The following is a 26,293-nucleotide window of genomic DNA, read 5'->3' as shown; positions in this document are numbered from 1 at the left end:
AAACAAGGTTCACTTGGCAGCCGCAGCACAGTTCAAAAATAACAGGAGTGAAACCTCTCCTAGGTTTACAGTGAATATTACTCCTCCTTAAAAAATGCTTTTAGAAGGCAACCTTGAGTAGTCCAAAACTGGAATCTGTCAGTGCATCACTCCCCCTCTAAACCAGCATACAGTAAGTGGTGACTCTCCCACTCCTCCGCAGTGTTGCACAAATAGCTTTTCAAAGAGGAGCAGCATTAGCCTAGGGTAGTCCACCAGCTGCAGCCTGCGTGTTTTTAAAAGGTCTGTTGAAGCAGGGCTAAGTAACCTACACTTTACATAGATCACAAAGAGTAACACATTTTCGATCTTCCCTTCATGCAGCAGTTGGGAAAATTCATGTTTTGGCTTCRCATCAACTCTCGCTGTTCGGGTATCTGAGCCTCAGAATTCTGGGAAAGGAGATAATAATGATTCTCTTTTTAACTTTCCATATTCTCTTTCAGTGGGCGTAGGGATACAGGACCAGGCCTAATGAATCTCTCAAGAATATCATTTGCTATAGCTGTATTTTTTTCTGAAAGCTCTTCAGTCAGATGCTATGTCAAAATCATGACAGTAACAAAGTTTGAAAAAAAGATGAATCATAACAGCTCAAAAATCTAAAAGGCCAATAAAAAGAATCTTATATTTTTAAGAGTACTCGTAATTTTTAAGCCAACAATTATACTCCATGAGTTCAAAACACCTGGAGGGGCAGGTTGCCTCATCATTCCTGAATGTTTATGCTGGAGATACTAGCAGTGTTGAACAAAGCCTAAGAGCTGCTCTGAGAAGAAAATGTGGAAGAACATGAAGTCTTGGGAAAATTTCTGTGACCCAGCACTCTAGCAGGATTGCGTCATGTTTTGAAGTGCCCTTCGCCACAGGGTAGCAAATTACTAAACAAAAGCAGATCTCGTCAAGTGGCAGGTGATGGGTCTCGGTGATCAAAACCTAGTTTAAGCAGTGAAAGACCACGAATCTTTACAACTATTGCCATTCTAGTAATTCTTTGGAAGATTTTGAGAGTCATGTAAAGGGTCTGCAACTGTGTTGCTGCTAAGCACTTGGTTCCTAAGAAGAAGTTCAAAGATGGTTTTCAGACAGTCCCATTAAAACATTTACAGGCATAGAAATATTCTGCTGACACTGAGCATCATGAAGATGATCAAGTTCACACTGTCAACAACTGGGATTTTGGCAGATTATTTACGTGCCCAAGGCGCTCAGAACCAGGCTCTGTGGGACCTTATCACTGCAGGCAGGAGTTTCACGGGGTCATAGCGGTGGCTGCACCATGTGCTTGCAGAGCACTAAGTGCTTCGACATCGCAGTGCCCTTGGCCTAGGGAAGAAACCTCCAGAGTGCAAGATTCGGTCGAGTGTGACAGAAAAGGAGTAACTGAAGACRCACCTAAGATGTTCACCATAAAGCCACTTGTGCAATGTGTTTCCTGAAGTTAAGGCAGAGAACAGAAAATAGTCCTGAGCAAGGGGAACTGCCAACTATTAGGTTAATACTTACGCTCTTCAGAGTGTCTCCACAASCCTCAAGCAAAGAAAACAAATGGGGGGTACATAGCAGCATAAAATAGAAAATATTTCTCTTGCATGTTTGGGAATATAATCTAAGGAAGGGTAGAAACACTTCAGTATCAGCTTCTAAATGTATCTTTAAGTATAGGCAYTCCAATTATTTAGGATTATTTAGGATTTTAGGAATGCCARTGGTGTTTGGCATTTTAGCTATTTCATGAATCAGCTGTCAGCTATCAAAAAGGCAAACTGGACCCCAGACACACCTGAAAGCAGAAATTTTCCTTCCTCTGTAGGAACCATTCAGCACACAGTTACTAGCTAACTTCTTCCATGGCACAATCCAGACTGTTTGCTCAAAACCAGAATCGCTCAAATCTTCTGATAAAATCCAATGCCCATTCCAAAGTTTGAAGTTATTGAAAGGGAATGTGCATCCTGTTATATATTAGTTTCCTGAAATAGCTAACTACTAGGCTGCGTGGCTGACTGGGCTGAACAAATTGTAACCCAAGACTCCTCTCTTATCCCTCCGCCCCTACTCCCCATTAAAAAAAATTATGTTCATATTAGAAACTATCAATTACGAAGAAAACAGGACATACAGTTGTGAGCCAGCCATTCAGTGGACCTTTTATAAATAAATCCTGCTGCTGAGAAAGTATGAGCGCTTACATAACCATGCATGAGTCCTCCAAATGTTTCTTTGCTTGTGGCCATTGGTTTCAGTGGTCAGTATTTCTGTCCCAAAGGCAAAGAAAATTTTCAGTCGTCCCCCTTTATATGTTCAGTGCTCCAGAATGCATGCAAGCAGGACTGGCACCATCTCCTCATGACTTTGTTTTGCAGCCTGTTGAGCCTAGCTGTCTCTCGGGCTGGCACTGCTAAGTTCCTGCAGCACAAAAGATGGCAAGAGAATCACTACTGCAGATCCCCTCTTTACTGGACTCAGCACTGCAAGTCTTCTTGCTCTTGAAATCCATGATCTTGTCACAAGATCAAAAAGGGAGCCCCACAGAAGAGACATGAAAGTCTGATGGACCTAAGATTCTAACTGGCAACAAGCAATGTCATATATTTAGCATTAAACTAAGCATTAAGCACCATCTCTACTGGACACATAGGGTTCTCTTTTTGAACGTGGGCCTCAAGCTAGAAATTAAAACATACTAAATGCAAGATTCATTTCTACTCTAAATTATAGAAAAAAAGGTATTGAATAAACATATATTTATTTGTTTATAGCCCATGCTGACATAATTTTCATTTTCTGAAGTTCAAAGCTTATATATTCTCTATTTAAATGAAAGGCAGGACCCAAAATCCTACCCAGAAGCAAAATGTTTTAAGCTGCATGTGACAAGTGATTTTTTTACAGAATAAAATACTAGAAAAGCGGTACTGCCTGTATCACTTTCGGGCAAAGAAAGAAAGAAAGAAAGAAARAAAGAAAGAAAGAAAGAAAGAAAGMAAGCTTTGAATCACTTGCACGTTTGTTCATAACAAAGGAGAATCTGCTCATTTTACATATGGAACATCAATGGTTGTCTTTGTGGTGTGACTTTGTTGTGTGGGTGACAAAAAATATGGAAGCAGGGTATCACAAGAGCCTAAACCCTGCAAGAGGATGGGATTTTTGGTGAGGTTTTAAACTACAGGCTTTTTGTTTACATTCTATTTAAGAAAAGCTTCTGAGAAACTTTTGAGTAACAGCACATTACTACATTACCATGCTTCCCTGTTTGCAAGCTCATGCCTTCTGCGCTATAAATCTGAGCTTTCAGCTACCCATCAAAGGGCAGGTCAGGTATCCAAACCATGACACAGCCTTTCAGCTCCCTCCTGTCTGAACTCACACCCCTATGGAAGGGGTCTGTCCTTGCAGATCTGTCCTGCAAGCAAAAACCCTGGGAAGAAAAGTTCTGTCTGGTGCAGGCGGCAGTGCACATACCAAGCAAAGGAACAGAATTAACTGCAGAAAGGACCTTCTTTACCTTTCAGTAAACAGCACATCATCTCTAGTCTTCCACATGCTTTTCGAGGCTACAACAGTCCTATCTAGAAAGAAAAGCAGATTTAAAAACTGAAAAAGTTAAAGCAAACACATTCACATATGGACATGTCTCCTGAACAAAGACACAGAGAAGGAATTTTTTTTCTTTCACTTTTCTATCCAATTCACCATTTCCTTTAGGAAAAGTAGAAACCCATGAAAAGCCAGCTCTGCTTTGCCCCACCAGATTTCAGTATCTAAGAATAAAGGGAAGTGCTGCTGAGAAAAAGACCCACCTCCCTCCAAGACAGCGGGCAGACAACCCCATCACCAAGCCGCGTGCCAAGCAGCAGCCACGTCAACGAGGCCCGTCAAAGCCCTGATGATGGTTCCTGGGCTTGCCTGCCCGTTSGTAACCCACAGTGCCAGAGGAGACTTCCCAACCAAGTTCAGTCAGGAATCAAACATCCTCTTTGTGTAATGACGTATCACATCCTATTTCCCTACAAAAATTCCCTAGGTGCCGCGCATGCTGCCCTGTGCTGGGAGAGATGGTGGGTGCATTACTTCAGAAACCGGGGGGAAATACCCCAGAAATACCCTCTCTGCACCGCTGAAGGTATGTCAGACCTGCAGGGCGTCGTGCAACCCTAATGACCTCACAGAATCAGAGACTCACAGAATGGCTGAGGTTGGAAGGGACCTCTAGGGATCAKCCAGTGCAACCCCCTGCTCCAGCAGGGACACCCAGAGCACGGGGCATAGGGTGACATCCATGCGGGTTTGGAAGATCTCCAGAGAAGGAGACTCCACAGCCTCCCTGRGCAGCCTGTTCCACTGCTCTGTCAGCCTCACAGRGAAGAAGTTCCTCCTCACCTGGAGATGGAACTGCCTGTGTTGCAACTTACACCCATTACCCCATGTCCTGTCACTGGCCACCACCATCTCATTCATGCACTTTTCTGTTTCTTCTGCTGCTAGAAGAACAAAAGACAGACAAAATATCTCTAAGCCCCCTTTTTTTTCCTGACATTTTTCTCAGCTAGAAGAGTCCACCTGGGTCTAACTCATGGTAAAACTAAGTTATCTTTTAAGCTTCTGTTCATACAGAAGCATGGTTATTCTCTAACCTGTCATGTGGAAATTTCTGGGCTTTTTTATACAGTGATTACCTTAAAGAAAGAAGTCTGACTTTTTTTTTTTTTTTTTTTTTTTTTTTCTGTGTATTTTGGTTTTTTATGAGTCAAGTTTTATTTTTAAACACACTTTTATTATCTTTTTCAAAAAGACAAAAACCCCTTACACAAATCATGTATTAAACTGCTATATGTACACAGCAGAGTTTTTAATCTCTTATGTAAAATATACATATTCTGAAGAAGCTTTCTTTAGGAAAGAAGACTATTTTTAGCCTTCTGATAATGGATAAATCTTCATTATTGATGTAATGCTTTAAGGAAGAAAAAAGAAAATCAATTTCTAGAGGCATTATATATCAAGATAAGCATGCAGATCAAGTCTATTCAAATTATTTTAAACAAAAAAAAAGAAAGCCCAAGTGTTACAATAACTTAAGATAACACACTATACCACACACATCACATGATAAAACTGATTATTTTTCATGAACATTAGTCATCACAATTGTATCCCAAAGTAAAGCTGTTTTTTTTAAAATGTTTTGAACATGTTATTTGGAATATTCATTTCTTCTTGGCAATTAGTTTATCTTCATAGTTGACTGGGATTATGCCACTGCATTCTTCTGTCTTTGATACCGGATGCTTTAAAAAAGTACGTCTAATTACATCAATATCACGTCCTAAATGATCCATCATGGCCGATACAATCGAAGGTGGGCCCTCAAAGTCTACCAAAAAATACCTGCAATGAGAAACATACACACAGTAAGACACCTGCACTCCCAAAACTTTAAATTAAATCACTCTTCTGTGGGATTTCGTAAATTTTCTGATTATTTCCTAAATGTTAGGATCCAAACTGTTTTTGAAGAAAGGCTCAGTATTATTCTGATTTCAGATATGAGCAGTTCAGCTGAAGAGGGCTCAGCCTCATCTTCTCTGTGTGCGGCGCTGCTGACATGAAGACCTCAAGGGCAGCTTGCTCCTCTTAYCCACTCCATTGATTTACACACCTCCACTTGAGCAGTTTGAAAAAGTAATGACGTGGCACAATCATTTCAGTAACAACGAAATGATTGTAATTTACTGCATCTTTTGTGAGGGGAACTTTCCCATATGATATTTGGAGGGCGGAGGCAGATCATGTAGTGTCATGAGGGTGTCAGTGTGAAACATCTCAGGTTCATAGATACGGGGGCACGTTTCTTCCTTAGAAATCCTGCTCCAGAGCTGAATGGATATTAACCCACGTGCACACGCCCTGCAGAAGCAACAAGGAGATGGACTGAGGCCAAACGAGGCACATCACCATGTGAACACAGCTTACATTTTCAAGCTGCARGCAGGAGCTGCCAGCTTGCGCGCTTGGCATTTGAGGAGCTTGCAGTCTTGCTGACCTTGGCAGCAGAGTAAAGCTCTTGCTTCCACACATGCAGGGCATGTGCAAAGCGCGCTGCTCCAGGTAAGCWGTGGCCACGACCTACTTATCTCTGATGGCTACAAAGAGAAAAGCTCACATACCACAAATGGAGCTTTGTTCCACGTGAATATGAGGTCACTCACTGCAGTTACTTCTGCAATAAATTCCTCTGTTGAACAAGTGCACTTTGTTCATGAGCTCGACTTTTAATTTTGCAAGAGGCTTTCTAGTCTCCAGCACACGTGAGCAAGTGATAAGGCTTGCAGGAGGTCATGAGCAATGAAACCGCCCCGTTTCAGACTGGGAACCATGACCACACACTGGCTCMCTCTCAGATGTGTGAATTCAGATCCCATATCTTAACAGGAGCTACACTTTCAATCCATTTGCAACGTAATGTCTACCATTCCTGCAAGTTCTGGATGGCCTACTGGCAGATGTTCTATTTATGTAGAAAATAAGTAAGCCCTGATGTTGTCTGTCCTTCCCCTGAAATTCTGTGGATCAACTGGCATTTTCAATCCAAATGCAATCAAGAAAACTTTTTCTTCAGTCAGTGTGCGTTTGTCATGGCGCTAACTCCAGTATAGTACAAAGACACTGTAACAGCTTCCCAGAAATCCCATGAAAGCAAACTAACCGCTCGCCTCGTTCCAAGACCAGCAATACTTCAAAGCTTCCCGTTTAGCCATTCTCTCTGATCTTTATGAATCCTCTTACTAAGGTTCCCCTTTCCTCCTCGTCCGTGCCAGCACACCTTCCCTATTTAACTGAAGGGTCAAGATAACATGAAATTGGCATCCCTTAAATGAAGTCACATTACACTTGCAAATGAACTCGACCAACCAACCAAGAACACTCCCAAATCACTTGTACCAAACAGGATCAAGCATCCCAGTTTGATTTAAAATTTCTCCCTAAGCCCAGGGTTTTGTTCTGCAAGAGGTCCAGGTTCTTATTAAGCCAAATATACCATGAACATAATCCCCTACAGTCCAGTCCACAATGATAATCTTGGATGGTAAGTCCCCAAGACCAGAAACTGAATAGGAGTGAGAAGAGGATATACAAGAGACGGGGTCATCGACAACAAAAATGCATGTTTTTCATGCTGCTCCCCAKGGGCAAAGTTAATTCTCATCCAAGTGAGCTATACTAGATAATATCAGAAGTATTACACAGAGAGGAGAGCYGTGAGGTCAGAAATGACTCAAGCAGCAGATGCTGGATGGCTCCACAGGGGTGGGACCGACACATGGAAAACCCTGTGGAGGAGCTTTTCCAGAGCCAGACACGCCGCGTCTGAAATTCCTGTGCGGGCACCTAYGTTAACAGTCACAGTTCAGCCCTGGAGCCCTTTTCAGAAGGGCCAGATTGAGGCTCTGAAATCTCACACGTGGAACCCGTGCGGAAGCCACCGGTCCCACACGTGCGGATGCCCGGCGGGTGCAGCCTGCGGCCGAGCGTCACCCACGCCAAGGGATCGCTGCCAGGTCACCTCAGCTACGGTGCAGCTGCTCCTCCAACTGCACCAGGCTTATTGAGAGTTATAGGGAATAATTCGCCGTAGGAAAGGCTTGGAGGTACCATGGCCTGCTTAGTCCTCCGTGCAAATCCTCGAGGGCTTCAAAGGGAACAGGCACTGGGCTTAATGTGTTTGAGAAGCGGAGCCGCCTGCTGTTCTCCGGCCTCCGAAAATAAGAGAAGTCACCCAGGCACAAGCTGCAGGGGAAAAACAATTTTTAAGCTTGGAGGATGTATTAGAAATGCTGCGCAGTAACTTCTCAAGGTTGCACACCCTGTGAAAAGGAAAAGACGGGTTTTCTGTTAAAGCCATTAAAAGCCATTGGTAAATTTAACAGATGCTGCTTAAATCTTCTCTTTTGGAAGAACCCTTCCAAATCCTCTTAGAGTTGCAACTAATAAAACAGGGAGAGGGGGGAGAAGGGGGAAGAGAGAGGAGGGAGAGAAATTGTAATGGATAATACAACAACACTAACATGCCCCCTTCCCCTGGGGATCTGCCTGCTAGGCCACTCATTTGGTATTGCAAACTGTGGCCTTTCCGTATCATTTTAGTCCCACTTCTCTAGGATTTCATTTCATTTCTGCTCGCAAGTTGTATGCTGCTTTTCATTGTGTTCCTAAAACAGCAATAGTCTTTTTTTTTTTTTTTTTCTCAAAAGGCTGCTTTGCAACTTTGTGCTTTCTCTCACATTAGCAAACGGTGGAAATTTCCACTGACGCACTGTTGATAACTGAAGGAGAAGTGGGGGCTGGGAGGATGAGCTGTTGCAGCCTATCTTTATGACTCCTCACAGAATAGGTATTTTATCTGAGGATACAAAACTGCAGTAATTGAGGACAATGCAATTTAAAAAAAAAAAATAAAAAACAACCAGCATTCTTCAACATAACAAGCTGCAATTGCCTTGCTCTGCCAAAAAGAAAAAAGAGAGAGAAGGAAAAGAGGGCCAGCATAAAACATACTACTCCCTCATTAAAGAAAGAGAAAGAAACTAATAGCTGCAAAAGAAACCACCAAAAGTGGAACTGCAATCTGTGAATCTAGAATGTTTCCCCCGGAATATATGTATTTATATCATCTGTCGTGAGATGTTGGTTTTTTTTTCCAAGCCCACCTCCCCGTAAGGCACGCAGCAACCTTAACCTAAGCCAAGGAACCATACCCCGATATCCAGTGTGGTGGCTACTATTTGTCTAGTAAACAAAAAACCAAACCCGGTGAGATTTAAATACGGGGGAAATACAGGAAGGCAGGAGGGAAACCACCTCTTTCTTGCAAGCACAAAGCAGCAGGAGCTGAGGCTCTCTAGGAGTCAGCCGAGTCATCGGGGGAGAAAGGCAGGAAAATTCCACTGATGCGCTCGGAGACCACGGTTTTATTTTTGTCCTTCTGCTGTACCGTAAATAGAAGGTCGATTTAAATACAGGACAACAGACTCACTATCTACTGAAACATCATACTAAAACACTGCATTAACGGAAAAGTAAGCAATATCATATGACTGCAAAAAAGGGATGACTTGCCTTTGCATATGAAATAAAAACRCTAAGTTTCCTTCATTTTTCTCAACATTCCCATGCCAGAAATTGTTTGAACTTTGAGTCCTGGGGACRCTCAGACAGTTTGCTTTCAGATGGACATTCTCTGACTTCCAAGAATCCTGAAAAGCCCCTGGATCAAGGGTGGCTTTTAAGCCCTCCTGGAATATGGCTCCAAGGCTGGGTGCGATGTGCCTGGAGAGACGAGGGACAGCGGACATAGGACACGGAGGAGGCTGTGCGTGATGCCACAGCTGGGCCTGGAAAATGTGTGTGTGCTTAACCGTGATAAGCTTGAACTCCGTCACCTCTCCTGCTTTCAAGAGTCTCCTGTGCTTACTGGCAGTAAGTCTGAGTCARCTCCGCCAGCGGGGAAGCAGAAATATAAAGGAAGGGAAATGTTGAAATGTTCTGGTGAACAGGTAGAGCACCTAAGAATGAGACTGAAGACAGTCTGGAGGAGAAAAAGGCCCTGGTATTCTTGTGAAAGCAGCTGGATATTGGTTCTCATTAAATTAATCCCAGGTTAATGAGRGCATTTTGCTACCTGAATGATCACCTCGTCTTTGGGTCCACAGCACTTCAGCTGAAGGGAGGCAGTCTGCTCTTCTTTCCAGCTCTCGTGGCAGCTACTCTTCCTCAGCAGGGCAAGCAGCCAAGTTTATGCTCTGAAAGATTTGCGATTTGTAGCTGGAAGGACTAGTTAACATTTTACTTTTAGCTTTCAAAAAGCATATATAGAATGGATTAAGTCGCCTGAAAATTACCAGGACAGCAACTGGCAAGTACCAAAATAAAACACAGAGCTGTAGCCAGTAACTAGACTGTGCCACAGCAGTGAGGCAAATAACCCACAATGAGCAAATATTTGGGGCAAAATTATTTCTTGCTATCCAGAGTCTTCAGAAATTTCATTTGCCAATTCTAGACCCGGATGCCTGTTATTACACTAATCAAATAACAGAAAGGCATTTTGCAGCGCTGCAGAAAAACAARAAGAAAAAAGCCTTACTGTTAAATTGCAGAAGAGAAACCAGTTTGACCTACTGTGCATATCTGAGAAGTCACTAGGTACTTAGGCTTGGTCAGTTCCCACTGGGGTAGCACTTGAACAGTTTGCTCAGCAAACCAGGCTGTAGCTGCACAGGAGACATTAGTTCTGTGTGGGTCACAGCTTGGCTTCTGTAGAATACATGGCTTAAAAAAAAAAAAAAAAAATGTGCAAAATCTAATTCCATGTTAACTTCTACTTGAATGATTATGTTGGGCACAACCTTCTGGAGAGGAAAAAAAAAAAAAAAAAAAAAAAGGGAGAGAAAAATCCTATCCTACCAAGATCATTACTTAAGAGCAATCCCTGCATTTAACCAATGTGCTTACACAAGGATGCTACCGAATTTAGAGCACGAGGCAAGGACACTGGTGTCTCCACATCACCCGGCACCGGGCTGGGCCATTTCCTGAGGGATGCTCCGAAGCAGGGCAGGCTGCAGGGCTACAAATAATAACAAATATGGGGCAGAGGAGCCGCTCCTGGCGCACGTGCACGCGCACACAGGCACTCCAAGGGGAAGGAACCGTTCAACTCACCAGTGAAGAAAGCCCCATCTAGTGGAAGCAGATCATCCATTTAGCAGAAAATACTGCGAATGTGCCCGATCCGCAAATATTGCGGCCGCTCTGGTGTTCATCCCGCTGCGTTATGGAAACGCAGCTCCTTGTGGCTGCTCTAGGACCTGGGCTGAGCAAACGCGACGGGTTGTGTGTTCACTGCACGTTCAGCTGGGTGGCACTAAGAAGGGAAAGTCTGCAAGCTCCTTCACCTGCTCTTCTTTCTTCCCAGTTGTCTCTAGTCATTAAATGGTCATGAAAATAATTGAGAGAATCTACCGGAGTGAAGCTAGGTATTTTGGTATATTATCAGAAGGACAAAGTCCTTTAACTGCATGGGAGTTTGCATTTCCCCTGGGGGGCAAGGGTTATTAAAACTTGTTTTAAAAAAAAGCTCCTGAGAGCAATTCTGATGGACAACTATTATTTTACTCTTCCAAATGAAGTAAGCAAAGCTACATCCAGACAGCACGGGATATTGGAATGACTATTTAGCATTTCTTGCCCACATGAAATACCGTTCCACAACAAGCTGCCCTGTTTAAAAATAAATTGTGCAAGTATAGTTCCTAACCTCAGACGAACRGTCTGAACATGCACAACAATTTACATAGCTATGCTTCCCAAGTATTCCAATCTTTYGACGTTACGCTCGGCGACCAAACCGCTCCTGCTCCCAGCTGCCTGTACCTGCTCCGCCGGGACACTGAGGCAACCAGAAATAAGCAGATGCAAACGACGCCCTCTCCTTCCTGAGCACTTGTTCAGCCAAGGGATTTTATGTTCTTCTGCCATACAGCAAGGGTAAAACCCTACAGGAGGATGAACTGCCTCAGCCCTTGAGGTGGGAGTGATTTGAGGAAGGGTCTGGAGAACCTCCAAGGGAGACATTCAGTCCTCCGGCCACGGTGGAGGGGAAGCAAAGACACCAGTAGAGGCTCCTGAGCTGCTCCCCACTGCTGGGGGTAACTGCAAMGCCTGGAAGCCAAGAGAGCTGCTCACGCTGCCTCTCTGGGCAAGGTCCTGGCCCTGCAACGTTCCCCTGTCGCACAAACAAGTCCATGGGGCAACTAAAACTGCAACGCAGGTTGTCTGACCCCTGGTGCTGTCAGACACTGTGTCTGTTCTGTGTATCTGGCCATCACTAGTGTCCCTGCACACCCCTCCAGCAGAAAATTCCCCGCGCGAATGTTAAGATAAGCTCCTAAAATACAATTCAGCAAGAACAAAAGTAAGGCCCGGGTTTGCTATTTCAGAGAACAAGTGGGTTGATGAGATAACTGGAATGAAAAGCAAAACAAAAAGATTAAGAGACAAGCAAGCAAATAACAAAAGAAAATTGCCATCTTTTCAAAATCAGGTTTGAAAGGGAAAAAAAACAACAAGGCAGTGAAAACTGGCAAAAGAAACACGAAAATTGTTATGAATAATCAGAATTACGCATAGTTTAACTGGAGAACTCAGGAATACAGTAAATGCTTCAGTCTGAAATGCAGGGAGAAAGGACTAAAAATTACTAAATTACAGGTGGATTAAGTGGGGGGAAAGCAAACACAAACACTGAGCAAAGGTAGAGACCACCAGGCTCTACTGATTTACAGAATAAACCTGAGCAGTGACCAAGCTGATATACAACAGGGAGGAAACCAAAATAAGAAGAGCAGCCAGRGGATACCAAGATATCAGGTATACGGCAATATTCAAAATCCAGAAAAATCTGGACACTTTCTTCTCCCCAGAAAGCCAGTTATAGYTCCTTCCTCCAGTGCACTAGATCTCTGGTGTGTAAAAAGTTAGAGCCATCATCCCAAAGCAGTGTCTGAACCTTGTTTTGTAAAGACCTGTTTTGTAGACATCCTTGYACCAACTCCCCTGAAGTAACAATATCCCATAAACCAACCACCTCYCTCAAACCAGCTTCCTTCCCCAATGCCTTGCAGCATGAAGTGTCACTAGCACGAGATGAAGTCACAGCCTGGCACCAAGCAGGCCAAAAAACCCAACCTGACCCACAGATTGTGCTACAGGGATCCATCTTTTATGAGCAGCTGCCACGTTCTCCAGTTTAACACCGGCCAAGCAGGCYGCAGTGGCACTGTACTTTCATCCAGACCTTGCCTGGACACTTTATTTGAAAGCCACTTTGAAGGATTCAGTGCTTTTATATCACTGTAAATAGCAAACAACCCTACAGCTTAACATTACTGAAATACTAATAGACACACCTTATTTAAATCAGCTCACCTTTGCTTGTTCCAAAAATAAGCACTTAGCGATACACGTGATACAGCGTAAGAGAAAAAAAATGTACCACTGTATTAAGAATAGCTTAAAAAGAACTCATTAAAAATGACAAACAAAGTAGTGGCTAGAAAGCCAAATAGAGCAAATGATATTGCCTATTAGAARATAAAGTTGGGAATCCTGATCTATTATTCTTTTTAAAGCTACAAAGTGGTGTGGGCAAGTCACTTAGGCTCAGCACCTCAAATAAACGTACATAACCACCCCACACTGGAACCAAGGTATCCTTGGAACTCGTTTTGTTTATCCCTGGGCTGAACAGTATTTGTTACAGTTCTGTGAAACAGAATCTACTTGAACCATGATCCTAAATTCTGTAAAAGGAAATATTGATTCCTTGTGGTTATTAATATCAGCAATGTAAATTAGTAGCTACTTTAACTTCGGGTTAAAATATCAGTAAATGAGGTCAGTAAATATCAGTCGATGATTTAGAAGTTTGACTCCCCACAGTCCCTGAAGCACACAATTTTCCTAATTACTTAAATACAAAAGCTGTCAATATTAGCTTCTCTAAAAAATGAGGGTGCTTTCTGCCCAAAGCGATACGCTTAAGACCTAAATCCATTTCAATACACTTCCAATACACCACCTCCTCAGTGAATACTGCTTGCTGAGAAGGAACAAGTCAATGCAAAGTGTCATCCACGGCCTTCAAAGCTGCCTGGGAGAGTGAAAGTGCCGCTCATCCCAGGGACAGCTGCAGGCCATGGTCCCCGATGGCAGGCTCYGGAACATCTCCGCTTACCGATCAATCGGCAGTAAAACCCTCGTTCTCGGAAAAGTCTCCTGCATGTCCCTAAATGCATTACGTGCCTTTAATGCGGTAGCGGCTTTCCGAGATGGATGATGCTGAAGCACTACTGAACTGGTATGGAAAAAACCTGACCTCGAATTGACCTATGAATGTGTATTTTCCAATTTAATTCTTTACCAGTCATGGAAGTCCCCACAAACACCTGGCTAGGTCCAGCGGTAGCTTTGTTGTGCGGATTGCGTTGCCACGTTGCTTCTGTCACTCATTCAGGTTTATTATATGCTGCTGGTAAATTCTTGGCTTCTATTTAAAATAAAGAAGCATACAGCAAAGGGCTAGGAAGCAAATGGCAGCTGCACACCACAGAGCTCATGCCAGTGGAAAATGTAGGTAGCTGGATGGTGCAATACAGATGACTCTCAAGTCAAGCTAAGACAAACAGACTGGGTAACACTGGAAGAGTTTTATAAGGGAGCAGAGCTAGAYACTCTACACTATTTTGGATGATAAAATACCAGTATGTTCTCTGATCTACTTTTTCCAGGTAAGCACTCTGGAGGGGATCCTGTGCCACCAAGTGACAGGGAGGGAGTTCATTCAACAGTCACTCGGACAAGAGCTGTCTCCAAAAGGCAGATGCCATTAAGTGGTGGCCCACACTATCAATGTGGTATTGCAGTAATTTTCATACCATTTACCACCATGGAGGTCAAACAAGTAATAGATTCAACATACAAGCTAAGCCCCAAAGTCTCTACACGCTACCAGAAAAAAGAAAAAAAGATTTTATACTCTTCTCACAGGCACAGCATCATCCGCATTGTCAGAAACCATTAATGAAAATAAGGATGAAAAGGTAACACCCTTTACTATTTAAACCAAGTTACTCTGCAATACTCTATACTATTCAAAACCAAGCGGGTACRAAAGGGGAGGGAGTAGGAAAGAGAGTCTTGTCTTACTAAATAAGACCTGGTAAGAAAAAAACAGGATTTAAGAAACATTCTGAAGGAGAAAGATCTTAGGATCTCTTGGTAAGTAAATGTGCATATTTAACTTCCTGGGATATTCTAAAAGCTTTTTTTTTTTTTTTTTTTTTTAATCAAATCTGGGTTTCTGGTTTTTATTTTTTCTTTTCTTTTGAATGCCTTGTACTGTTAAAAAGAAGATTACTTTTACAGGTGTTGTAAAGTAGAACTGATCAGTTTTAAAAGGTGGATAAAGAAGTGGCTTTTCACTACTCCTAGACTGTCTTTAATATCGCGAGTTATTCTCCCAACCACRTACTTTATCCAAAGGTCTATCAGGAATCCACTGCATTCAAGCTGCACTGCAATCTCCTTAGCAAAATCTATATCAATACATTCTCCCACATTACCAGATACTAAAACTGCCTGCTGCTTATCATTATTATATCTTGTTTCTCCTGAGCTTGAGTTCCAAGCTGAAAGCACCTAAGTACGGCTCTCACAGGCAGCTTCTCTCTTTCAAGCCAAGCAATTCAGAGCASAGAATTGTTGCATTCAAATACACAGAGACTAAATCCAGGGCAAGCAGAATGACCACTAAATGTTTAGAGAGACTTGAACTGGCAGGTGGAAGAGGAACAGCAATGGTGACATTAATTTGATGGCTTCATGCCTATCTATCAAGACATGATTGCAATTATTTTTACTAGACCCCTGCTGCATTCGGAACACAAAATACGCCTGCGCCGAGGACTCCCTATGGAAGAGTGTTGCCTTCCTCAGATCCCCAGCTCTTGCTTACGAACCAGGTGATCTGGGGCTACTTTAGGGGTCTGCAGGAATGGATTCCATCCATCCCTGCTTCCAACCTCCTTCAATATTGGTAATTGCAATTCTCCTTTTCTGGCTTCCCAACTGAAGAACTTGAGACTTGATCTGCAGAAGTGCTGCCACCCAAGCTGGGAGCAGTGATCTAAGCAGGAATCAGCGATCTGAACAGCGATCTGAAGCTCTGACATGTTACAGCGCATTGAGTATTCTAGCAAAAATAAATCTAGAATGTACAAGTCACAGCTTCCGCATCTAAAATTAATGGAATTTAATCCTTCTGGCTTAGCTCTCCTGTGCTGAATGTGTGTAATACCAGATCCCTGTTCTGCTTAAACAGTCCAAAAAGAATTTAGCGTCCAAATAATGCTTCTATGCCAATGGAAGAATGAGGTCATCACTAGTTCTGTCATGAGGGAATGCTTTCATTAGCCTCCATGTGCAGTCAACAGGGATCAAGGCTAAAACACAACTGTTCAGATCAAGAGATGCTTTGAAGACAGCCCATTAGAGGCATCATGGAGAAAGAGCACAAGACCATTATGGCCAGTGCTTTTGGCCAAGGAAGAGGCCCATCACAGAGCTCTCTTCCTGCACCCTTTCCATCAGTCACCACTCCTGCTTCGCAGGAGAGTAGGAAGGTCTTCAGAAGGAGGAGTGAAGCCGCGGGTCAGCCCTGAGGAGACGAGCTGAGGGCGGCTGCAAAGCCGAGGAGCGGCCTATGGCGCCACCTCACCCTGCCCGCGCCGGCTGCGGGCGCCRCGCAAGAGAGCCCRYGYGTTGGCCAACCGTCAGCTTCCGGGYGGGACGAGGCGGCGCCTGCTCCTAACGGTTATTTTGGCCGCTGTGCAAGGCCTCCGCGCGCTCGGGGTTGCCTAGCAACAGGGCTTGGTCCTTGCGGAGCGCCGGCGTTCCTTGTGGAGCGGGGAAAGGGGAGGGCTGGCAATGGGCGGACGAAACCCTCGGCACCTTCGCTYCTCATCGCAGGAGGAACCCGCCGGCTGATCTGTTAATTGGGAATCTCAATAATCTCTTTGGGATAAATGTGCTCGTTTATGCTCTGGCAGGCAAATAATACACCCCACGAGTTAGGCGGTCATCGCTATTAAAACCTGTGTTATAAACACACACAAGCCTCACAGGATATGTGTGGCAACTAACATTGAGTTCAGATGCATTAGAGAAAAAAAGGAATCCGTTTTGTCAATTGGTAGGCAGCAGATTAGATAAGACTTTTATCAGCAAACAGCATGACTGGCTTGGAAAATAGCTACATAAAAATGACATAACAGAATAACATTGCCTATGCCAGGGGAAGGAGCTAATGAAGACCTCGGCTATCCATAATGTGACAATTAAAAACGGTCAAAAAGCTAATAAGTGCACAGAATAAACCCCCCAAATAGTTAATAGTAGGATGCACACATGAGCAGCCACAGAGCACCTCATGCAGGTGATCAGCATTACATGTATATTCTCCCAAACTGCACACGGAAGACCAAACCATGAGAATTACGTATGTACATTTTAAAGAAGCATTTGAAATATTTTCAGGAGTAATGTGTCGTGCATACCCTCCTCTTCTGTGCCGCTCTTTGTGCCTGGAGATTTTGTACGGCAGAGACCTTTCGCCGAGGTTTTCCAGGTTCCTCACAACAGCTCCTCTCTCCATAAGGGCCTCCACAGTGCGCTTCAGCACAGCTGCTGTCTCAGGCTTTAAAAGGGGAAAAAAAAAGAAGAAAAAGAARAAATGTACACAAATCTGGTTATTCATATGATGCAACACGTGTATTTGCACACCTAACTGCTGGGAAAGATCACTGAATAACATGAGATGGCAAAAAGGAAGTACAAGCAGATTTCCCCATAAAAAAAAACGGAGGAAGAGCAGCTCCTGCAGGCATGAGCAACAGCTTCCACTGATTTCCAAGTCAGGCCACACCAACACCAGCAAAAGGAAATAATCAACAATTTTAACTCACCTGATCACACTCTACCTGATCTTGCACAGACATAAGCACATATATATGTTAAATAGCAATTATCAATCAGCAACAGCTCTCAGGTCCCTGCATCATTGATGCTAATTAATACTGTTCACCACAACAGCTGTTAAAAATACAGAGGGGAGTAGGAATCTGTGGCTCGATACAGAGTCAACAATTAGCACTGTGTTCCTTTTGTACACTCATTTCAGCTGCAGGCTGTAATACGTGTTTGGACTCTTGGCTAAATCACGGCACATTTCATGGCTTTTACATAGCCAACGTCCAAGTCTTTTCAAGAGTTAAGGAACTGAAATGCAGCAATTAATCTAATATGCAGAGATTTTGTTTCTCAGAGAAATGAGGCAGCCAAAAGCCAGCAGGTAAAATGGATGCATGGTTTTCTTGCTTACTGCATATCAGGGCTCTTAAAAGCGCTGAATCATTCCAGTAATGACACTCAACAATACCTATGAAAATGATAATAAAGTATAAATTTGAATGTTTTGAAAACAACTGCAAACTTAGTATGCTCTTGGTGACAAGAGGTATTTCAAGAAAATAAATCTGTGATTGATAAGAAATATTTCAGGAAAATAAATCTCCTATAGAGAAAGGAACTAAATGGATGTCCAAGCAAACACAAAACACACTGTATGGCTTTCTTCCCTGCCTCCCTGCATTTCACATCAAGACATATTCCCAGGTCTACTTGTCTTGTGAGACGGCAACAGCTGTAAATAAAGAAGTCATGGAAAATTAATTAATTTTCAAAATATCTGGTATTTTGTTAAAGAGGACCATCATAATGATTCACTATCCTTTCACAGAAGTAAACTTGTGTAATCTTTCACCTTATGCACAGGATGACTGAAAGTTAGTCGCCTAAACCTATGCTAGAGATGCAAACTTAGCTAGGAAACAGAGCATTTTAATGCTCAGAAAGCTTAATGGAAATTGGTGAAAAACATGGTACCAGAATTTTACAGTATGCAGGACAGTCCATGCTCCGGCAYGTGAAGCTTCTCCTTCATTTTACTCAGGATACAAGATGATATGAAAGATCTTCCAAATGCAGAGTGCTTCAGCAGTTACAAAGTGAGCAAAAATTCCCTTGTTTCCTGAGTATTTGTGTAGATTAGGTGGTAAAACCATTATAGGGACCAAACAAGTAGCCTGTATATAAAGAGAAGTCACTACCCTACCTAAATCTTCCAGTGTGTTGTAACTACCATTTCCTAGAAGAGACAAGTACTACAGGTATCTCTTGTCATAATGTGAAAAGTTAGGATGAAGGCATTATTAAGAGAGCCTATCTATATTAAGGCTCTCTTAATACTCTATTAATTGATGTTTTAGCTTAGAGTCAGGGAAAACATTATTTTCAGATGACTTAGGGTGACTGTGTCCATTACCAACCAGTAGATTTTTGGGAGAAGCATCTTTTATGCTTAGCATCTCCTTTCCCCCCTAAAAAAATGACAAAGCTAACTCAACCTCCTTCAAACTCTTTTTGGCCTCCTGCCACAAAGCAAACCATTCTCAGAAATATTACAGAAATCTGATTTTCTGTGATTTCCATCCCTAGATTACACACCTACACGTTGATGCTACACCTGATCATGCTGATCCATTCATGAGGCTGATCATATTAATCCCTTCACTCTCCCCTTTAAATCTTAATCTCCCATCTCTCAAATACTTCTGGATTATATGTTAAAAAAAAAAAAAGAAAAGATAAAGCATTTCCTTTTTTGAGTACTGTTCAAAACTCCATAATTAGAGTCTCAGGATTAATCATAACAGAAATAACTGAAAATGGAAAAGTCAATAGGAAATCTGCTGCTTGAGCCAACAGGCCCAACACAGTGTTAAACAGAATCAAAACACGTGCATTTTTCATGTAATATACTCATTTCATGAGCTTTGTAATAGCAGCCCCATCTCAGTGTTGCGTGCATAAAAGAACTACGAATGGCAAGGTTGGAAGGGACCTCGAGGGATCATCTAGTCCAGCCCCCTGCTCCAGCAGGGACACCCAGAGCACGGGGCACAGGGCGGCATCCAGGAAGGTTTGGAAGATCTCCAGAGAAGGAGACTCCACAGCCTCCCTGGGCAGCCTGTGCCAGGGCTCTGTCACCCTCACAGKGAAGAAGTTCCTCCTCACCTGGAGATGGAACTGCCTGTGTTGCAATTTGAACCTATTGCCCCTTGTCCTGTCACTGGCCACTACCAACCACATAAGCCGAAAAGTAGGATACAGAATTGCTGGTGTTATTCACAGTACCACGCCGCAAAGCTACCTGAAATCTGTCCTGAATAAAGAAGAAAAAACAAGTATTGCCTTTGTGAAACAGGAACCTTCCACAGTCTGGAAGATTTTGCCTCTGAAATCAGAATCTGACCACCAGTATTTCACTTCCCTACATTAATAACAGAAACGGGCAGTGTTCGGAGAGAAARGCTAATCATACAGCCTGAATATTGTGAGCACTGCAGTGCACCTGTAGTGCTTCCAACAGCAGTKTGAAAAATATCCTCTTGGAAAGCACTAGGATCTGCCACTCAAGCCCTCTCCTGCGGTGCCTGCTGTGCGTGGCGAGGTTGCAGGAGCTACCTCGGCACTTAGGCAATTATCACAGGAGAAATCTGTTGGGCTGGTGAATAAAAATACTGCTAGATTTTCTGTTGCAACATGTTTTCTGCTTGTGTAAAATAGGCTGGATCCTTAAACGGAGCTCTGTTGCCCTCACTACTCATCTTTAGCCGAACAGCTGTATGTCCAGCTGTGTGACCTTCCCCTTCCTCTGCCAATGACTGTGCATGTGTAAGTTTAAAGCTATCGGAGACGTGTATTCTTCTATACCCCTTATAAGATATATAAGCTGTTGGTCTCTTCTATACAGGCCGACCGATCAGCACAGCCCTGAGCAGCAGCCTGGGCAGCGTGATGCGCAGTTTCTGGGCACAATGAAGCCAAAGATAAAGCCCTACAGATTTCAAAACAAAACAAAACAGAACGAACAAGAAAAGAAAGCCACAGATTTCTACATTAAGGATTGTAAAATATTACACTTTTCTGCAACCTCGCCATTTGTGGGAGCACTCTGAAAACACAAACTAATTGTCGGTTTTGCAAGCTTGTCACTGTAATCCCTGTCATTGCTCCCCTCCAAAAAAGAGCACGGTTTATCATAGCTTGCCTAAAGCCATCGGCCAAACTATATATAGGCCAGCCTTTGCTAACCATAATATCCACAGACACAGGTTCCTCGGTTTGCCTCGGAGCCAGAGCAGCTGAGGACATAGGAAATGGTATTGTCTGGCTCCCAACGCGGGAGCCRCAACATTTTTTCCTGAACAGCCAGCAGTAATTCTCCTACCGCAAACATGGGGAAGCGAAGAGGGAAAGAAAAAACATGGAGGGGAGGGAGAGGGTGGGCTGGGAAAACGGACGTGGTGCCGGTTGGCGAGCTGCGCGGGGATGAGCAGGAGGAAGGGCCTGCCAGCGRTGGGGCGCAGCTGCAGGCCCTGTCCCCGTGCTGTGGGGCTGGGGCCTGGTCGTGGGCGCTGCCCTGGGGGACGCAGAGGAACGAAGGCCCTGCGCACCTTCCCGGCGCTTCCACCTGAAACACTCCTCCTCTCGGAAAGGCAACTGGAGGAGAGCTATCTGCAGACCGAACTAGCTCACACCTCCCAACCCTTAAACGTGCAGCTCCCCACAAGACAAGTCTTCTTAACCAGCTCCCTTCCACAAACTCGGCAGCCTTCCACAAAGAACCCAGTTACGTTTATTTGAAACCTCCACTCTTCCCATGTGCCCAGGTGCTGCGATACACAGCCCTGGATGTCACACAAGCCACCATCTATGCACGCAGAACACCAGTTACACTCAGACTTCTCTCGCACCTCAGGCTTCTCCACCAGCCTTGAAGCCTCRGTTCCCTCCAAGTGAGCAGAGTGCTCTCTAATGCTCCCGTTTCACCAAATCACAGGATGGTTGAGGTTGGAAGGGACCTCTAGGGAYCATCCAGTCCAACCCTCTGCTCCAGCWGGGACACCCTGAGCATGGGGCACAGGTCAGCCAGTAGGAGAGCACAGCTCCAAAACTCTGTTTTTGAGCGGAAACTCCAACATCAGCACAAGAACAAAAACTACAGCAGTGCTATCAGCCATACAGAACTCACATGGCAAGCTTAAAGCATACTAAAAAAAAAAAAAGATAAAAAAAAAAATGGGAATATTCTGACAGTGAAGAGCTTCTTGTGCTAGCAGAGGCCAAATGGATGTAAGTGAATCAGCCACAAAGCTGCAAAGAGGACTTCTCAAACCCCATATGCTGTTACCCTGAGATAGACCAGAGACTTGGCAACAGCTTGAAATAACGTGTTTATAAAACTGATTTCTTCTAAAAACATGCAGCCCGATCCCAACAGAGAAGACAGCTTTGTGGCTGRAATCAGAGCCATGTAAAGAAGACTCTTTGCCACTACTCAATTTTGGAACTAATTAGCTGGCCAGAGGTTGCTCAAGAGAGGACAGAAATTCAGAGGACAGAAAAAGCAGCAGGCCTTTAAAGAAGCTTTCTCAAGCCACTGAAGAGTCGTGAGAGCGCAGAAAGGAAAGAGAGCCCAAATTTGGTTAACCATTTGATTAACTCAAGGCATCACCTCCTTGGATCGTAAACAAAAATAAAGCCACCAAAATTAACATGTCAGTTTTCTAATTCCCTTTCGGATGATAGTAGCAGCAGAAAATCAGGTCTTCTCTTAGTTGCAGAATAGTTATGAAGGTTCTTCTGAGATTAGGTGCTGAGAGGTAGAAATCAAAGAATGCGAAATCTATGCTGAGAAGAAAACTGCAAGTCAAAAGCAGCAAAACTGTGGGGGGAAAAAAAGTCTTTATCACTACTGAATACATAACTAAACACTAAAAACATGTTAGTGAAAATGACAAAGATACACATTCGTGAACTTGCCAAGATCAGCTGACTTAAGAAGGATGAGCTTTACAACAAGAAATGAGGCAAAACTGGGAGTCGTTTAGTTGCCTGTTTCTGTACAGAATAAGGCGCAGCAGAGAGATGAAAAGAAATCAATATATGAAGATAAGACAGCATGAAAAAATACAGCAGTAACATCGGTAAAAACAGTAGCTATGTATACAACGCAGTTAGTAACCAGTTGTTCTTTATCTGCCTGGGAAAAGACTTGAGCTCCTGGTGCAAGACACGGAGCTGCAATTACTGTAAAAGCGTAAACATCAGGGAAGAGCGGTCAGAGTCAGAGTACAGCCACTGAAGGATATGTACTCCTCAAAAAGACATATAATAACGATAAAAGTGGTAGATGAAGTGAACAGAAGGTGTGTTGGCCCTGCTGCACATTGTGCTAAAAATCGCCCACATGCAAGCAGTAAATGCAATCAGGATTTCCAGAGATGGAGCCACTCAAACTTGGAGCGCTCGGGACCAAGGCCTGGGAGATGTGACCGGGATAAATGTCATGGGGAAACTGGACGCTGGCAGTTACAGAGATCTCTGGAACTAAGAGAGTAAAATTTTCCAGATATAAAGGAACAAATGGGAGAAACCAGGTGTTCTTGAATGTGATGACCATTTCAGACTTCCATCTGAACAAAAAGGCATGGTACTATTTTAGAGTTGGATTTTGGAAATAGCAAGTATAGAGGAAAAATCACACAAAAAAATACATTTGGGAGAATGGTCAAAATTGACTTAATTTAAAATAATTRTAACATCCCAGTCCCAAATCATGTCTTTAATTATGGTTCTGATAAACCATGGGGATAAACCAAGGAATGAGCAACTTCACTTGAGGTGAGTAAGAAGCCCACAGACTTGGATATAGAGTAAGTAGCAACTTTTAAAGCCATAGTGCCACTGTTATCTTCACTGTCTCAAGATCCATTTCTTTTTCTTCGAAGATTTTAAATTCCATAAACCTTTTTGTTTAATCTTTTTCTCTTTAACTCACCACTTAAAAACATCGGAAACTGTCAAAGCTAAGAAACTGACCAAAACCAAAGCAGGGCAAGTTTACCCACCGAGAAAACACCAAGTCTGGGTTAAATTAGCACATCAGTCTCAGCCCTGAACTGAGTTAAATTTAATTCATGTTAGATAGCATCAAGCCCTTTAAATTCTAAAAAGAATTTTAGAACATGTTTGTCTAGTTATAAATCTAGTTAAACGGTTTTGCCCACTACAACCATATCTCAGTGATTCTGAACCACTTCAAAGGTTTATTACTAGAAACAATTTAATAATTGACCATAACTTCAGAATGAATTAAGCACCTTCCTTAATCTTCCACGCAGMAACTAATCTTCCTCTTCTCAACCACAATGTATTACGTTCTGGATTTCAACATAACACTCCTGGTCAGCTGAAGTTCTTACCAGAAACTTCCCGAGACCAAGATTACCAGAAACTACAAGTTAAGTTTTGTTTCTCTTGTGACTTTTGGATACAGAATACACTTCATCAAGTTGAAGGTTTGTGAAGGGTTTTTTAAGCCTAAAAAAGAAAAGAAAAAAAAAAAAGCATATGAGGAGGGCAATCAACTGCAGGTATTAAAAAACTCTGAAACCTTTTCTGACTTCATGGACTCTTCCTTGGATTCCTCAACATTTTGCTATGCAAGTGCCCAGCCTCGCAGYTCCACCTTCAAAAGATCCCAAGATAAGCAAGAAGTAAAGCCCAACCTAACTGTGCAGTCTACTGCAATCAAGACCTGTATCAAGTCATTCTTAGGCAAGTTAGAACATACATCCTGTGTAGAACAGTATTTTAGATGAACTCAGGATTTTGAACATTAGAGAAGATGGAACTTTTTCCTTTTCCCCATCTTAGAAGAGAAAAGCTTGCTAAATAAACTCTCTTGAGAAAGCTGGCTATGACTCCTCTGGATAAGAGGTCCTTTTGTATAATTTTATAATTTTACCTATTAAGAAGTTTAATATAAAATAAAACTTATGGAAATGGGCTGCTCAAGACAAATGATATGAACCAGTATTCACTCAATACATCAGCAGAATTAAGTTTTTGTTGGAACTTAAGTCTGGAAGTTTCTCTCTCCAGAAAGTTATCTATACAAACAAATTTCTCAAAATGAGACTAATTTAAAATAAGATTTTTAATTCTGGATAAGACTTCTACTCTGAGATGAGCTCGGTATCTCTCCTSTTACTCAGCCTTATATTCCAGGGTGTGTATGTATCCATCCCTTGCTCCTCTGGTATTTTCTCTCATACTTTTTCTTCATCTTTTCATTGTTTCTTGTTTCTCCTCATCCAGTTTGGAAGATTCGAGCATGGACAGAAGGGAAGCGAAAGTGATGGCTGCTCCTCAAGGGTAAGTTGAAGCCAAAAGCAACCGCTGCCACACGGTTGCAGCCACTGTTTCCTGAACGCTTCAAGGACAAAGTGGTGTCATCAGCAAGAAGAAGAGCTTCACTGCGGTGCATTTAGCACACAACATTACAGAAGTTTACAGTCCAATTTCTGCTGCTTCCCCACCTCCCCTGGATGCATAATACTGAGTGCAGCACTTTTCCCTGCAGGGAGTGACTCACTGTCTCTAACAAGACACTCAAAACCGGCAGTGTAATTGCTCTGGACGCGTYCAGCATGCCAGGTATCCTCCAAATCAGTTTTCACACTTGTACAATTGAGGGAAATGTGYACAGCAGCAACGGCCACCGTGCAGCCTCAGGAAGACACACAATAGTTTGGTTCAGAGTCACAAGCTGCAAGGGCCAAAGACAGATGGATCTTCGATCCTCTGGGTCTGACTCTTCCAGTCTTAGAGCTCCTAGCACTTTGGAGAATCATGTGCAACTGTCCAAAGCATTCACTGTAGCAATCAAGTGTTGGGACTCTCCTGGAATATATCCCAAATATTCAAGACCAAGAGAGTACSACAGGCACCATCTGGACTGGTCTGGATTACTGAACAACTCCCCCTCAGTAACAGGAATCTTCCTTTAAGGAATAGAAAAAGAGGCCTGGTTCCTAGTAGTTAGCTGTTACAGCATCAAGCTCATCCTTACTGATGCATAAGAGCAARAGTCAGTACTAAGAAAAAGCTCAATGTGATAAACTGCCAAATTTCCCCATGGTATGAGGACCATGTCCGTAATTTATTAAACCTCTTGCTTTTAGAGGAAGAGGCTGAGAACCAAAACAGTATCTAGTGTGAAGATCACTGTTTTGACCCACTGTTGCGCACCACCAAATCTGAGCCATGGCAATTTCTTGGTCAGATGTGCCTGTACACTGCAGCATGTAAGAAGGGATATTCAAGGCTAACTTAGAAAGTTAGTTTCACAATCTACATAAATATTGAACATGTTTGTGATTAATTTAAGAGTTAAAAACATTAAACACCACCATAAGGGGAAAATGTCATCTCACTTCTATTAGTCCTTGAAGCCCACAAAAAAATCATCAGAAAGACAAGTTACTAAGCACAAAACCCARCGTCCCGGCTTGTTCACTTTCCTGGCATAGGAACACGCTTAGTGTCAACCAGGCGAACCACATCCATGGAAGGGAGAAGTCACTTGGGAGCCACTAGGCAAAGAGTACTTAYTGCCACCACCTCCCTGAGTCCTTTTTTCCAATGGACCCTCAAAATAAGT

At 43.1% G+C, this 26,293-nt stretch overlaps 1 protein-coding gene across 1 annotated transcript in view; it reads right to left on the bottom strand.

Annotated features, from left to right (window-relative positions):
• Nucleotides 1–4,870: 4,870 nt before the first annotated feature.
• MRPS6 (mitochondrial ribosomal protein S6) overlaps nt 4,871–26,293 on the bottom strand; it is a 44,933-nt gene continuing 23,510 nt past the window's right edge. Inside the window, exons 2-3 of the mRNA XM_026040363.1 lie at nt 17,220–17,359; nt 4,871–5,433 (exon numbers count right to left, since the gene is read on the bottom strand). Of these exons, the coding sequence (XP_025896148.1) occupies nt 5,253–5,433; nt 17,220–17,359 (321 nt within the window). The 3' untranslated portion in view covers nt 4,871–5,252. The remainder of the gene's footprint in view (nt 5,434–17,219; nt 17,360–26,293) is intronic.

Source organism: Nothoprocta perdicaria, unplaced genomic scaffold, assembly GCF_003342845.1.
Source record: "Nothoprocta perdicaria isolate Ctin4 unplaced genomic scaffold, notPer1 scaffold_254, whole genome shotgun sequence".
NCBI lineage: Eukaryota > Metazoa > Chordata > Aves > Tinamiformes > Tinamidae > Nothoprocta > Nothoprocta perdicaria.
This window is presented reverse-complemented; position numbering and strand designations above follow the sequence as displayed.